The 15742-nt window shown below is 42.9% G+C and overlaps 1 protein-coding gene across 2 annotated transcripts in view; it reads right to left on the bottom strand.

Annotated features, from left to right (window-relative positions):
- The window catches only part of ltbp4 (latent transforming growth factor beta binding protein 4), a 60588-nt gene that overhangs the window by 11619 nt on the left and 33227 nt on the right, over positions 1-15742 (bottom strand). The window contains exons 11-23 of one of the 2 annotated variants that reach the window (XM_077542112.1): positions 15478-15644; positions 8213-8479; positions 8061-8140; positions 7793-7996; positions 5334-5436; positions 4959-5021; positions 3703-3825; positions 2488-2664; positions 1654-2340; positions 1460-1597; positions 1262-1393; positions 1055-1180; positions 40-159 (exon numbers count right to left, since the gene is read on the bottom strand). In XM_077542112.1, coding sequence (XP_077398238.1) covers positions 40-159; positions 1055-1180; positions 1262-1393; positions 1460-1597; positions 1654-2340; positions 2488-2664; positions 3703-3825; positions 4959-5021; positions 5334-5436; positions 7793-7996; positions 8061-8140; positions 8213-8479; positions 15478-15644 — 2387 coding nt within the window. Of the gene's footprint in view, positions 1-39; positions 160-1054; positions 1181-1261; positions 1394-1459; positions 1598-1653; positions 2341-2487; positions 2665-3702; positions 3826-4958; positions 5022-5333; positions 5437-7792; positions 7997-8060; positions 8141-8212; positions 8480-10416; positions 11475-15477; positions 15645-15742 lie in introns of those variants that run through there. The other variant, XM_077542113.1, reaches the window with a different exon arrangement.

The raw sequence follows: 15742 nt of genomic DNA, 5'->3' as shown, positions 1-15742 counted from the left end.
GAAATCGTATGTTGCCATGACAATTGTGATTGGTGTTACCTGTGCACAATCCGTTGAGAAGTCCGAATCCTGGTTGACAGGAGACGCAGCGGTACGAGCCAGGATTGTTGACGCATTCCTGGCCAGGACACAGCAGGGGGTCCTCACATTCATTTACGTCTAAGGGGGGGACAGTGGGGAAGGGGGCGGGGCCATAAACCACTTACATGAAGTTATCCACATTAGCCATGTTAGCTACAAAAGGCACGTTAGTCAAGTTACACGTTTGCCACATTAGCATTATTAGTCGCATTCATCACAGCTTTGACATTAGCTTCATTTGCCTTGTTAGCTACATTAGCAATGTTAGATAGTAATTAATTAGAATAAGGCATCCACAAAAATAGCTATTTTAGCAGTATAGGATATGACAGTGGCCACATTTGTCACACTGAAACATGGATTTACATATGAATGGACTAAAAATGATGTTGGGGGAAACGAAGCCACTGGTGGCCATTTTACATTGCCACTTGCTAATCCCACCTTTTTTCCATGCTATTTTCTGACTCTATGGCAAGAATTGCAACACGCATGACATACGGTTGGACCAAAAAGTCTGGGAGAAGTGCTGTTGTCACTAACAGTGGCAACACAAGATGGCTTCCCTCTGGCTTCAGCCACAAGTGGCCTATTGTGTGTCCATTCCGTGTGTTAATCACACTCACCATATTAGCAATGTTAGCCTCTTTCGCCATTGCTGTGACATTAGCTACAATTGCCTTGTTAGCCACATGAACAACATGAGCAATATCAGCCATTTTAGCTCACTTAGCCACATTAATGACTTTGGCTATGTTGGCAACATTAGCTACGCTGGCAACATTAGTGACATTAGCCACGTTGGTCATATTAGCCACATTAGCTATGTTAGAAGCTAAACAATATTACTAATATTAGCCATGCTAACCACATTAGCAACATTAGCAATGTAAGCAACAACAATCACATTAACCATGTTTGTGATGCTAGGCCTCATTAGTCACATACAAATAAAACGTGGACAGAATGTCACCTTGACAGCGAGTCTTCCGAGCGTCTGTCTTGAATCCGGACGGACAAACACATCGGTAGCTGCCTGCACTGTTGACGCATTCCCCTGGAGCACACACACCTCCAGACGCAAAACACTCATTCACATCTACACACACAGCGAGTGTATTATTACATTGCAATGTTTTTCATGGAGCCAAAAGAACTCTGCTTGCGTGTGTTTGCTCACCCTGGCAATGCGTGCGCTGCCTGTTGGCTTGGTAGCCTTGATGGCACACGCACGTATGTTTGCCACCCGGCTGATCCACACAGCGACCGCCACCACACACGTCGGGCTTGGTCTCACACACGCCCGGCATCCCTGCGCACACAAATGTACCGATGAGCCAGTCTTAAAAATGTTTCAGATGCCGTTTGGAGGACTTACGCTGGACTTGTGGCGGCCGCGTGGTTGTCTGTGGCTTCTTTGGAGGCAAGAGGTCTTGCTCGGGGATCCGTGGAGCCGGTTCAGGGAGGGAGTCTCCTCTTCCTGGCAGAAGACCTTCCGCAAACACAGACAAGGAGTCTGGCGTTTATTGTGAAAAAAAAAGTTCCTGTTCCTGCCTGCTCTCAATCAGGTACCTTGACTCCCACTTGTGCCTTGGTTCAGATTGGTGATTTGGTTTCTGATACTTCCTTGGTTCTGATTGGTGTCCTGACTTCCACTCGAGCTTTGGCTGATCCTGGTCCCGTGACCCACTCTCACGTCTTGGCTCCCACTGGGAATTTGGCTTCTGCCCGTTGCTGGGTTCCTGGTGTTATCTTGACTGCCACCAATGCTTTGCTCCCAGCTAGTGCTTTGGTTCTGACTCAGGCCCTGATTCCTTGTGATTCCTTGGTTCCTGTTCGAGACTTGGTTGTGACTTGCGCCCCGACTGCCGACGGTTCCCTGGTTGCGGGCTGTACCTCGACTCTCGTCGGCTCGTGGTGGAGATCTTACAGAAGACGTGGTTGGTTTTGGGCGGTCGGGCTGGACTGCGGCCCTGTCTGGACTCTGAGGTCTGTGCCGGGGGGTGCTCCCAGGGTTCACAGGTCTCGACGGAGGCGGGCTGACGGCCAGGCGTGGTGGGGGCGGACTGGGGCGGCTGGTTCGGCTGGGGCAGGGTTTCTGTTGAGATGCGGAGCTCGTACCGTGGTGAGGCTGCTGGTCGTCGGTTAGCAGCTGAGCTCCTCGGGTGCCCAGTTGATCTGCAGCTCTCTGGCTGAACTGCAGGACGGAGGCGGAGTAGTGGTAGCCTGGACCGGCAGGACAGATCTCCTTGAAAGCCGCTGGAAAAGCAAAAATCATCAACTCATACGCAGGCTTTTGCTACAGACAATTTCGAAGTTGTGCAACTTGTTTTATCTTCATGAAAAATAATATCCCTGCCTCCACTTGAAGCCTCTCCCGCACTCCCGACGGGAGCGCCGACTCACCCGAGCCGAAGTAGGGGCAGCGCTGGCATTGGGGCCCCCAGGCCTTGCCGACTCGGCTGCAGCAGCAGATCTGCTTGGTGATGTTCCTGAGGATGGGCAGGGAGCAGGAGGACGGGCCCAGACCTGAACCCAGGACCCGGTAGCACTGACCCTTCTCCTCGGATATCACACTCTGGGCTGCACAGAACGCAAGAGAGGACATTTCAAGCAGGGCTGTCAAACTTGACTCATTTTAATTCACTTTTACCCTAATTGGATCTCAAGTGGGCCAAGCCAGTATGTCTGTGGCCTAATAAGCAATAAATAACCAGCCTGCAAACCAGACGAGTGAGTCTGGACACAGTCACCACTAGGGATGTAACGACAAGGGCATTATCGTGATATAGTGATATATAAATATAAAACTGCCACAATATCATGTTCACAATAGTTAAAAGGAATACATTGTTAAAAAAAGTCAGGTTGATTTCCATTTGTGCAGTTCTAGCACCCTCTAGTGGCTAGTTAATTAGTGCAATTTAATTTTCATTCGGAATGTTTTGGCCTTTTATGTTTAAAATCTATGCTAATTGTCAGATGAAGGGGAACGTAATATGCTTGTGAAGCGATCAATGTGTGCTTGCCAAGTAAGTTTACCAAGTAAGTGCCTCAATGTTGTTATTAGAGATTGTAGGTGGATTATATGCATTGCTGTTATTTTTAAAAAGCACCATATTGTGCTTTTTTTTTTTTAGTATGAGTTTCCATCAAATCCTGAGTAACAGCCAGATTTCAAAATGTCATTGAAGTGGTTTTCAGTGCGCCACTAGTGGACAAAATGGGTAACAACAGTTCAAAGTCGTGAAAAAGTGCAGTTTATGCCAACCATTTTAAAGCATTTTGACTCTTTTGCCACAATATAAGCATCAAAACCACCAATAGAAAGAGTACACTCTTTTTTTTTTCTTTTTTTTTTTTTTCATAAAAGTAGAATGTGTTGATTTTACCAAAAATGTCTGTTTCATGGTTGGAAGTACCAGTACTAAATTATAGGCAATTATAAATGTTATGGTGAGGTTTAACTTAAACAGTTGTTCACTAAGCTTCTTGTGCTTCTACATTTGTGTGTAAACAGAACCGATGTGGCGAACATACACATTTGTAGCAGGGGAACGGCCGGGTTTTATTTGGCTTGAGACAAGTGAGCCCCGTGAAGGCCACTGTTGGTTTACTTACAGATGCAGAGTCCATGCGAGGCATCCAAGATGAAGCCCGTCTTGCAAACGCAACTGTAACTCCCCGCCGTGTTGACACACAGGCCGTTCTCACAAAGGCCAGGCCGCAGGCACTCGTTCACATCTATACACAAATGCAGCTGCAATGTTTACTCGCTCGTTTGCCGAGTTCAATCAACAGGATAGAAGACGTCATCAATGTTCACTGTGGTGCCGAGATATGAGCGACTCCACTTGTGATTTTTATGCTCTGACTTAAAAGCGCAAATGTGACATAACAGTACTTCAACTCAAGTTTGGCAAATAGTCAACAAAAAAGGGCTTCAAGTTATTTATTGTTGCCAGCTTCATGCTAACATAAAAGGAAAATGCTAGTGACACGCTAACAATTGATAATTGGTGTTTTACAACAAATTAAGAAACTATTTGAACACAAATGGCGGAATAACTGAGTACTGAGTACTGTACAAGAAAAAGTATGTTCTTCTTCATTTGTGTTTACATAACAGTATAGTCTCATACTGCCTCCTGGTGGCCAAGTTGGGTACACCAGGAGAAGCAGCACACAATAAAAGGGACTGTGACATTAAATTAATGTGCACACACTGTTGAATGCTTCATATTCTATTTTACAGTATTATTAACTCTATTTTTTTAATCAAATATAATACTATAGAGTGCTATTATTGTTAAAAAACAAACAAAAAAAAACGTGTACGTGTGGTACTGCCAAGTGAGTACCTTTGTATTTTTAACACAATTGAACGTACTCGCAAATACGTTCAAACATACACGCGATAACATTTGAACATGCTTGTAGCCTAAATGCTTAGCTTAGCATATTTTCCCACAATGCAACAGGGTAGTGACTTGCAGCCAAACCTAAATAATACACTGCAGACAATAATAATAAATCATAGATTTCAAGTGCATGAACAATGTTTTCCCACTCACAAATGTAAAGTAACACAGTGTGGCGTTATGGGAAAATATATTTGTGGTATTTAGCCTACAAGTATGTATTAGCGAGTACGTGGAACGTAAATTCAAAAGTACTTGCCAATCAAAAATTGGTAGTTCCACACTTTGGTAGTGGACAGATGAAAGCATTTTCATGATGTAACCTTTTAAAATGGTCTTAAACTCTGATTTTCTGGTGGCACTGGTTACTATTAATAACCAAACCTGATAATCATAACAGTGATATTAATAATGATCATAATAATAATACTAATAATAATAATAATAAAAGCTCACCAACACATTTGGTTCCATTGTTTGGTTGGAAGCCAACAGGACAGCTGCTGTTATTTGGACCTGCTGAGTCACAAATTCATGACGGATGATTGTGCAACAAGCTCGTGAAGACACACACGAGGAAAGCAAACGCATCAAATCAACTTTTATTATATTTATTGAATGGCAGTGGGGGGTGTGATGTTGTCGGTTCCGCGGCTCTGCTACCATTCAAGTCATGTCCTCAAGAAGAAGATACAGTCTGTGTGTGCGTGCATGAGTGAGCTGTTATGTAAGCCCGTCCCGGTGGGATCTTTGCAAATATTTGAGTGATCCGGGATCACGGCGTGCGTGTTTGCGTTTGCTTGCGAGCGGAGGTGAAGTTAGCGTGCTGACCTGCGTGTGGGGGGCAGAGGGCGCAGTCGGTGGAGCCCCAGGCCTTTCCCAGACCCCGGCAGCACATCTCTTTGCTCCGTAGGCCCGGCAGAGGAGAACTGCACTGTACGGACACGCAAGCATCGACAACATGGAATCAATTTTCATCTGCTGGTCTTGTTGCAGTTTACATAAGATTTCAGCTTGTTTGGAGACATTTCTGGACACACACACAGACTGGAAATGTTTGGAAAGTCATTCATATAAAACAACCATTAATTCTATTCAAATTCCAGCTTGTTTGCACAATACACAAGTTGGTAAGAACCTCATAAGGCATTTTAACGAGTTTTTCCTTATACAGTAAAATCTTAATAATTAATTCGTTCCCAAAAGTCGAACTCAGACCAATTGTAGAAAACAGCTACTGTGGTAAAAATGCAAATCCGATGCATCCATTCCTGACACCCACAAATATTCATAGGAAAATTGATTTTAGAATTTGATGTAATTTTCGGGTGACAGCAAGTGGCAAAATGGCTGCCCCGAGATGGCTCAAAATGGCTGCATTTTGACGCTTAACCAAAATTCCATAAACACTATTAAGCACAATGCCGTGTTGTACAGAAGCGTAGAGCTGCCAATGTGCCAAACATTTTTGGCTGGCAAGTATGTTCGAACATACTCGTAAATACGTTCGAACATACTTGCAAATATATTTGAACATACTCGATTGCTGTGGTACTCAAGTGCACAAGTGTAATATACCCCATTGCATTATGGGGCGAAAAATGACGAACCTAAATCATGCACGGCAGGCATAATAAATCGTAAAAGTTACGAATGAACACTGTTTTTTTTCTACTTAATTTTCTAATGAATCAGTAATGTGGCCCAAATGCTGAAAAAATTGGGTTTTGTTTTGACTCACGCATGCACAAATAATACCTCGTGGCATTATGGGAAGGTATGCTAACTTTGTAGCATGTAGCCTACAAGTATGTTTGAACATATTTGCGAGTAGGTTCAAACATATTTGCGAGTATGTTCAAACATACCCGCCAGCCAATTTTTTTTTTACTCCGCATTGGCAGCTCGGCGCTTCCGTAGTGTTGACACTTGTGTGGCTTCATCAAACATATTGCTAAGAAGATTTTTGGGGTTGACTTCACCTTTAAGTATTTAGTTGTTCTAATATTTATTGGTCCAAAAAAATACGTCCTTGGTGGAGGTCATAAATTGTTACCGGGACCAATGTTGGTGGACGGCTCAAAAGCGTGTTCTTCATTTTGGCAGACAGCGACGCGCGCGTGTGTAAGGAAGTGTTTCCAGTTTAGGACACGAGTCCTTCTGGTTCCCATTAAGGTCCGATCCTCGGAGGTGCGCAGCAGCACACGTGTTTCCAGACAAAAACAGGCAAATAGTGAACATTTCCTTCAAAAAGGGGCTTCAAGTTGTTTATTGCCGCCACCAACTGAAGTCAGCTTGAAAACTAAACGAAGAAAGTGGCGTGTTGTCTCTTGTAGACAAGTGAGCTACGTTGCCTTAAGAACATCTCTGGCAAGCTTCAGACTAACATAAATGGAAAATACACTTTGTTTTTTTAACAAGTGGATGGTATGTGCTGCTTTGAAGAACCTCTTTTTATTTTATTGTTCAGTTCCTTAGACCTCAATATTAGATTTGGCAGAGGCATCTTTTGTTGAATTACACGTATATACAAGTTTCCTCCTGCAAACATCACTCAGCATAAATTTTTTTACATGTATTTAAGGCAAGTTGTAAAATATCTCAAGTCCTCTTGTTATGTTTAACACATTTAAAACATCATAAATCATGCTGTTTCTACTAAGTACCGTCTCAAATGTTCTCCAATTTGGATCGTATGCTGAGAAACATTTTTTGGGAGGACCAATATGGCGGCCTCGGGGCTGGAGTAGAAGAAAAAGTCTGTTCTTCTTCATTTGTACATACGAAACTGTTTAGTATTATACTGCCTCCTGGTGCGCAAGTTGGGAACAACGGGTGTAGTCTTTTTTGTTAGTTTTTTTTCTTTTAAATCAAAAACAATACTGTGGAGGACAATTATTCCTTGTTTAAAAAAAATAAAAAATCAATTTTGCTGTGTAAGTGCGGAACTGCCAACTTGGAGTAACAATTTTAGACGACCATTGTATTTAAATACGATCAAACGTACTCCCAAATGTGTTCAAACAGACATGCAAGGACAATTGAACATATTTAAAGGCTAAATGCTATAAACATTACATATTTAATGCAACAGGGTATTGACTTGAACATGCGCAAGTCAATACGGGATATGGGAAAAAAGGCTGAACCTAAATAATGCACTTCAGACATAATAATAAATCATAAAAGTTAAGCGAATAAACAATGTTTTTGCCTTCAATTTCAAACATATTGGTTTAAATGTTCCAAAAAAATAGTGTTTAGTATTTTGAGTGCTCACCATCACTCACCTGTCCGTCTTTGACCTCCCTGAAGCAGTACTTGAAGCCGGCGTGTTGGGCGTAGACGCCATCTCTCCTGAGCGTCTGGGCCCGGACGCCGCCATCCACCGGCGTCCGGGCCTGTACGTCATCCCGCGTCGGCGCCGGAGCTCCCGCGGACCCGGACAGCGCGCCGGACGAGAACGATGGCGGCGCCGGCATGAATCCTGACACCTGAAGGCACAAACGGTGAGCGACATCAAACGGGTCGTCCAAACGTGGAAATCGGAGCTCGGACCTTCATCACCTGATGGACCTTCACGCTGGCTTCAGGCGGGTGCTGCACCCTCACCTTCACAAGGGATGCTCCGGGTGCACCTGGGAACAAGAGTTAGGGCTTCAAAGTAGGGTTTCAAACTGTTTTTGAACTTCAAAGGACGGACTCAGCACCTGCTAAGTCATGGTTGTGACTCCCCAATGGCAGAAGAAACTCAGACCGGGTCAGATCCGTATCGGGAGCCATGACGGCTAAACGGGGGGGCTTGACGATCTCATTGGGCGAGGAGGAGGAGGAGGAGGAGGAGGAGGGCGTGGCTTGCGAGGAGGCCTGGGAGGTGACGGGAATCTGGCAGAACTTTCCGGTAAAGTTTGAGGGGCAGAGGCATCGATCCTTCAGCAGACACACACCTCCGTTCTTACACAGCAGACGACACACAACTACACAAACACACGTTTGCATCGTCAGCACTCGCTGTCAAGTCTGTAAACTGGCTTGAAACCCTACTTTCAAAGCACAACATGTTTGGAACCCTAAGCCAGGCTTGAACCCTTGAGCCATGTTTGAAACCCTAATCAAAAGTTGCAATCCACCGGATTTGTGTTTCAAAGTAGGGTTTCAAGCCAGTCTTCAAATTAGGGTTGCAAGTAGTTTGAAATTTAGCTAATCAGGGTTTTAAACAAGGCATGGGACTTCAAAGTAGGGTTTCAAGTAAGGGTTATGATTTCAAACTAGTATTTCAAGCCAGGTTTAGGGTTTAAAACAAGGTCTCAAATCAGAGTTTGGATTTAAAAGTCAGGTTTCAAGTCCCATGTTGTCAGTGAAAGTTTTGCACTTGAATGTGTTTCCTCTCACACGGCTGTCACACAGCAATGCATTGTGGGAGGTGTCGGCCCCGTTGTTAGGATACCGGGCCGGTCAGGTTACGTGGTGTTGATTGAAAGCAGCCCCGCATGCACACAAACATTTCCCACTTCCTGGCCAGACAGGAAGTGCTGTTAACGAGCAGATAACGCTGCACTAGGGAAAGCCGCTTGAGCGTTTATTGCATCTCAACTTCTCGTCTATGTACTAGTATAATCTATGGCCTCACTACTAAGACAAGACAGAGCACTAGTATTACGAAAAGGTCTTACAGGTAAACTTTTTTTGTTACTAGTAGCATGCAATTGTCAACTAGTGCACATTTTTCTTCACTAATAACGTATAGTTGTTCTATTAGTACGCTCTTTGTCCTCATTAGTGAGATCGTAGTAAAACAAATAGGGTGCACTCAGGTAATATGACCGTGTTACTAGTCCAATAGTAGAACAACTACTAGTTCCAGTGGGGAAAATGCATGCATTTGTTGACACCTGTCACAGCGTTCTACTTTTACTACTAAAGTATTAGTGAAGTGCAAGGTGCTAATAAGTAGGATTATATATTGGCACTAGTTGGAGCTCAGTTGTTAACTAGTGCTGTATATTATTAGTTTCTTCTCACTAGTAATATGCAGTTCTACTAGTGCGTTCGTTTGTCCTCACTACTAAGTTAATCTAGTGCACTTTTAGAACTACTATTATTTTAGTATGATTTACTAGTGTATTTTTTCACTACTTCCGTCACTGCTGTGTGACATGTCTGTACACTAGTCGAATGACGACATGTTTCCAAATTTCCAATGGGGCAATCGTGCACTAGTTGACATCTGTTACTACTTGCTCTCACTAATAATACTCAGCACACACGTAGAACCAGTGGGTGGGCTAGGAAAACAACTAGGTGCACTAGTAGAAGGAGCAAGTCTTACTAGTAACATTTTCCAATGGGATTACTGTGCATTTGGAGAACCGTAGTTAAACTAGCTTGCAAGTAGAACTGAAAATTATTACTGCAGACAGACTGTGCACTAGCTGCTGCGGCCATTGCCATGACAAAAACAAAAAGGTAAGCAAAGCTGCACTGAGTTTTGTTGCATGCAGATTAGCATTAGCTAGCAATGCGAGCTACTGGTAAGCTGTTGTAGAGTGTATGAAGTGCTTCCTCCAACAGGGAAAATCAAATCCATGCCATGTTTTATGTGTAGTGTTTATGTGTTTACTGTGTTCCAGCACCCTCTGGTGGACAGTTTAGGAGTGCAGTTTAATTTGAATTAGGCATGTTTTTGGCCAGCTACGTTTAAGACCCACGTTAATGGCCGGATGACGTTTGAGTTCCTCTACAAATTGAATGGAGTCAAATGTGTGCGTGCATATTCAGTGATTGTAGTTTGTTTATGCATGTTTACTGACCTAGTTCAACGATGTATATTTAGGACCTCAGATAATTAGCATTGCATAGACAAGACATTCACAATAAAATGACTTCTTGTCAATCAGCTGACAAAGCGACTCACAGACTCTGAAGCCGTCTCCGATTGGCCGTCCAGCCGCCGGGCCACTGAACAGGGTCGTCACGTTGCCGCGCTCGCAGTGATTGACGCAACGCTGCTGGCTGCAGCGCACCTTGCAGATGGTGGGCGTGAACATCACCTGCACCCTGTCCGCCCCGGCGGGGGCCGCGCCCGGGGCGCCGACCGACTGGCCGTCGGCCGCCAGGGAGAAGGAGACGACCAGGGATGACAGGACGTAGAGCAGCCTCACGCGCAGCATGACCACTTTCGGGACTCCTCAGAACGACAAGATTGGCAACATCCGAACGAGAAGCGGGATGAGGGCCAGAACGGGGTCTGGTTCCCAAGCAGCACCAGAAGAAGGAACAAGCAGAAGGAGAAGGAAGAAGGTCTGCTACCGAAAGGGTTCGCTTCTTCAGCGGCGTGGCGTCTCTGCCGCTCTCAAGCGAGTCTTTGAGAGTTGTAGAGGAATTTAATTGAAAGCAGTGAGCTGCTTGGGCTCAGGTCCAACATAAACGCGCCGTCAGAAAACGCCCACTCCTGCCACCGCCGCCCTCCTTTTGTGGCGTTCCCCAGCCGTCCTGGTGCAGCTCGCGAGTGGCCGTAAAAAAAAAACGAGTCAACACGGCCAGCGTCTCCCCGCGTGTCTCAGCGATGATGCAAGGAAGAAAGGAAGACTGGAGTTAAAAAAAAAAAAAAAAACTGAAGGAAACTCCGAAGCCTCATAAGTCTTTTTGTGTGTACACACACACAGTTTTTGTGTTACTAGCTTGTGTGCGTGTTGCACACACTTGTGGAATAAACACACTATCATGTGGAAGCACACTAAGACAGTCACAAGGCACATCCCAGCCACAGATGTTTATGGCGCTTACTCACCATCACAGAAAGCGAAGCCACCGGCGGCCATCTTACGCTGCTGCTCACCTAACGGAGATTTGATCTGCGGCGCTTACACGTTATTTATTGTTTCGAAGGAGAACATGCCAGACTATGTGGCGTATGCTTGGACCAAGAAGTCCGGGAGAAGGACCACATGCACATTTCATGGCTAAGAAAAGGATTTATTTAGTATTATTTTTTGAGGATGTTCTCTTTTAGCGTAAGCTAGTGTTTGTGAGGGTAGCAAATTTTAGTAATTGTTCGTTCAAGGTCCCAAATGTTTGCAAAGACGTTTGCCAACAGGTTTAATGGTCTCAAACAAACTTTTCTGGTCGCAAGGAAGTTTTGAACATTTCTTTTGACAGCAGGTTTTCAACTAGATTGCCCATTCAAACCAAGTTGATATTATTAGCCGTTAGCGTTAGCATTAGCCCAATTTATATGGAGACTTTTTTTTCGTCATTCTGATGCCGAATTTTGTGTTTGAACTAGTGGGGAACACATATTGTAAAGAAAATCATAAGTCATTACTGAGATGCTCCTAAAAACCTCCCTATATTCCCTAAAACTTAGAAGTTGTAACAATTTTCATTTCATGTGCGTGCGCACTGTGCACAAATAACAATGAGAGTGACTGACAGGTGGCAAGCATGGTCGCAGGGTCAGAGTGGCCTCAAAAAGGCTGATTGAGGGAATTGGAAAGTTTGTGAGCCGATTTGAAGGATTTGAAAGTTTGTGAGCCGATTTGAAAAAACAATTGTCTCGGCTCTGCATTAATTATAAAAACACCCACTCCCACACATGCTGAGGCTGCCGGGGTTACGGGGTCATTTGTCTTCGGTTGCCAGGACCACATAAAGGCAGCGAGGTCAAGAAAGTTATGCCGTGTTAATCTTATTTTCTTCTCTGTTTAGGGTAAAAGCAAACAACAAGTTCACTACAAGTTCTGCTTGTTTTTTCTACTTTTTCATTTGTAGGTGATTCAGTTTGGATTTTTATTTAAAAAAAAATATTGCTAGATATGTGAAATTGCTTCTTTATGGATACAAAGCCTTTCTGTCAAATTCATACATTTCAATAAACATGATTTTTCCTTAATAAATCAACATTTGAAATGCTGAAAATGTCCAAACAAGCTGCCAAAGCTCAGCTGGTCCATACAAAACATTCCACTTCCTGTTTGCCATCAAAACAAAGTCGCCCACTTCCTGTACGATGGCCGAGAACAACATGGCCGCCGCAGACTGATGTTTGTGTTCGAACTTTTTTCCCACCCTGTGAAGTCTTGTGGGACTCCCATAAGAAAAAGTAAAAAAAAAGCCCGTTAACAAACTTTTTAAGTGTTTCTAGGCGGGGCAGGTGTGGATAAACAAAGAAGTCTTGTTCTTGTTTCTGTTTGGCTATGAGCTCACATCCCGCCGCACGTCACCTGACACGCGCACTTACTCAAACCTTCCATCAAAGCACAACATGACGGCAACAACGCAACAAGTGAAGCCGAGCGCAAAAACGAGGCCCGCGGCGGCCAACGCGCCTGAAGACGGACGTCAACAAACGTCATCCACCTTGGTGAACAACGTCCTCGCAACGTTTATTATTTACAGACCAGATTTAAGAGATGCTGCTGACCCTGGAAAACTCTCAACTTACTTTCTGTTTTTTAACATTTCATGTATTTTGAAATTTGGGAAAAATGTATTTACTGTAGAAAATAATAGGAAGCTATTTACTTGTTAAGTTTTTATTTAACTTTTGAAAACATGCTTATGAGCCTGGGAGCTCCCTGAGCTTTTCGTTTTTAAAAAAAAACAAAGATGTTATTTTGACTAAGAATAAAAATAAAAACTCTGAAAGGTTGTTGACTAAACAAATGCTTATAAAATGTCAACAAAGATTTGTAGTTTGCATTTATTTGATTAATTATTTTGATGCCAATATTTTCCCTTATAGTGAAAATTAATATCAGCATCAAATATCGTTGGCCTTCTCGACTACGAATAATCGGCATTGGCCTGAAAAAAACACATTGGTCTCTCTCTTATACTTGAAACTTAAAAAAAAATCTAATTAAAGATAAAATACAACTGAAATGTTCTTAAAAAGCAATGTATGAACTTCATTCTAATGTTTGATTGTATTTCATGTTTTAAATGGCTAATACGTTTTTATTTATATCAGTTCTTTTCCACACCACAAGTGGGAGCCTGCGTAATAAATTGAAATGTGTTTAAAGCCTGTGGGAGGGGCTAAATTACACACCTTATCTATGCTTTGAGATACGGGTGCTTAGACTTATGAGTTTGTTGAGATATGAGCTTTTCCTTTGTCTTGAGATGCAAGCAAAATTTGAGATACAAGTGCCCACCATCCATTCACATTGGTTTCCTTACAGTGCATAGACAATAGCACTAATGCACCACTTTGCTGCACCAGAAGACACCACAGAGGAAGAGCAAAGAAGGACAATACATTAAGCACAGCCGTGGTTTGGCATTTTTTTGACATGTTTGCTGCTTATGTGGGGAGGACATCTCATTACTGTGTGTTTTTATATGAGTGCAAAATTTCTCATAAAATTACATGAAAAAACAAATTTAGGGTGTGTTTTTTGGATCAATTGGACCAATTATTGGCATTGCCATTCATTTCAATGAGGAAAGACGTGTTGAGATCAAATGGTGGTCACCGAGCAATTTAAATCATATCTCATGGCACCACTGTACAGTTTTCTAATATATTTCATATAATCCCCCACCACCAGCGGGGGTTGACACAAGTGGATGTGGCCACGGTGGGGCACAAAAACAGGAAGTGGTGCTTGTAGGAAGGAATCAGCCAGCGCGTTTACGTTCCTTATCTGAAGCTCACAAAGCCCCCAAAGCACCATTCCTCAACAGTGACATCACCACCAGCTTGTTTTTACTCCCTATGTGTGCTCGCGTGTGCGCGTGTGCGCGTATGCGCGTGCGTGTGTGTGTGTTTGCAATGTGTCAATCAGCAGCAGCATATCTGCACATTCCCGATTTGAGAAAACAACGAATAGGAGGTGCAAGACAATAAATGTATGTTGTGTGGATGTTAGCGTGATTAGCTTAGCGGCATTCTTACAAGATAAACATACATTAGTACGCACGTACACACACTGCATTAGGTCACTGGAAATTGCTCCAAATAACATCATGGCAATGAATACACATGGAAAATTGATGTACAGTATAATCACCCTGCCATGTATGGTACTAAAACAAAAACTTCTTTTATATGTGTATTTTCATAAAAACTGCATAATGTATACATCCACTATGCAGGGGTCATCACCGCGGAGCAGCACGCGGAGCAGCCCCAAGGACCACATGAGTAGGTCATAGGTCTATTCCAAAAATAGCGCATCAGTGATGGGACATTGTGATTTCCTAGGAATGTTGAGGAAGTGATCATTTGATTTACAGAAATAAAGTGTTGTATATTGGTATTTGTTTCCTAATGTTTGTGCTAAATCATTACAACATGAGCAATATCTTGTCAAATTTAATATTGTCAATTATAGTAACATATAACAACATGATTACCAGTAATATTGTTTGTTCAGAGGTGCGTATCAAACTGTAAATGCTAATCAGTAACCAAATAGCTCTCAGTTTCAAAAAGCTTGGTAACCCCTGCTGTCGACACACACGTAATATTATACCGTATTCATTTACAGTATACAGTATATATACCGTACATATATTTAATGATGATAGCATTAAGTGATAAAGTTAGCATAGAAAAATTTGATAACGTTAGCATTAACTGAGGTTAGCATCATTTAATAAAGTTAGCACTATGAGCTAATATTTGTTCTATTTTCAAGAGTTCAAATTATATGATAGCATTATTTGATTTTTTGATTACGTTATAAGTGACAGTTAGCGTCATTTGATAGAGTTAGCATTGGGTGCTAATGTTAGCGTTACAGTATTGCTAGCTTGATGTGATAAAGTTTGAGGTATTTCAGATAGCATAATGTGTTATAGCTAGCATTATTTAAAGTTAGCATTACGTGCTAAAGTGCCCATTATTTGATAGTATTTTTTATAGTTAGCATTAATTGATGAAGTTAACATTATGTGATGAGGTTAGCATTATGCTGTCAAGTTAGCATCAGCTGATAGTTATTCAATCAAGTTCGCATGACGTTACCTGCGGGTGCGTCGGTGCGCACGGTGACGTTGCCTTGGTGGGAAAACGATGTTCCAACATTGAGTCTCTTCTTCTCCTTCTCGATATGCTTCATTAGGACGGCAGCCATCTTGTCTCTTTTACCTGCCGCCATCTTCTTCATCAGGACGGCCTGAGCCTCACGTAGACTGTCAAGTTTTCACAATCAATTAAAAAAAAACCCACACACTCACATCAAAGGGCAAATCTAGCAATAAAATATTTTTACAGACTCGGCCCTAGTCGT

The sequence above is a fragment of the Festucalex cinctus genome, chromosome 13 (genome assembly GCF_051991245.1).
Source record: "Festucalex cinctus isolate MCC-2025b chromosome 13, RoL_Fcin_1.0, whole genome shotgun sequence".
Lineage (NCBI taxonomy): Eukaryota > Metazoa > Chordata > Actinopteri > Syngnathiformes > Syngnathidae > Festucalex > Festucalex cinctus.
The sequence above is the reverse complement of the archived record's forward strand: the minus strand, read 5'-3'. Positions and strand labels throughout refer to the sequence as shown.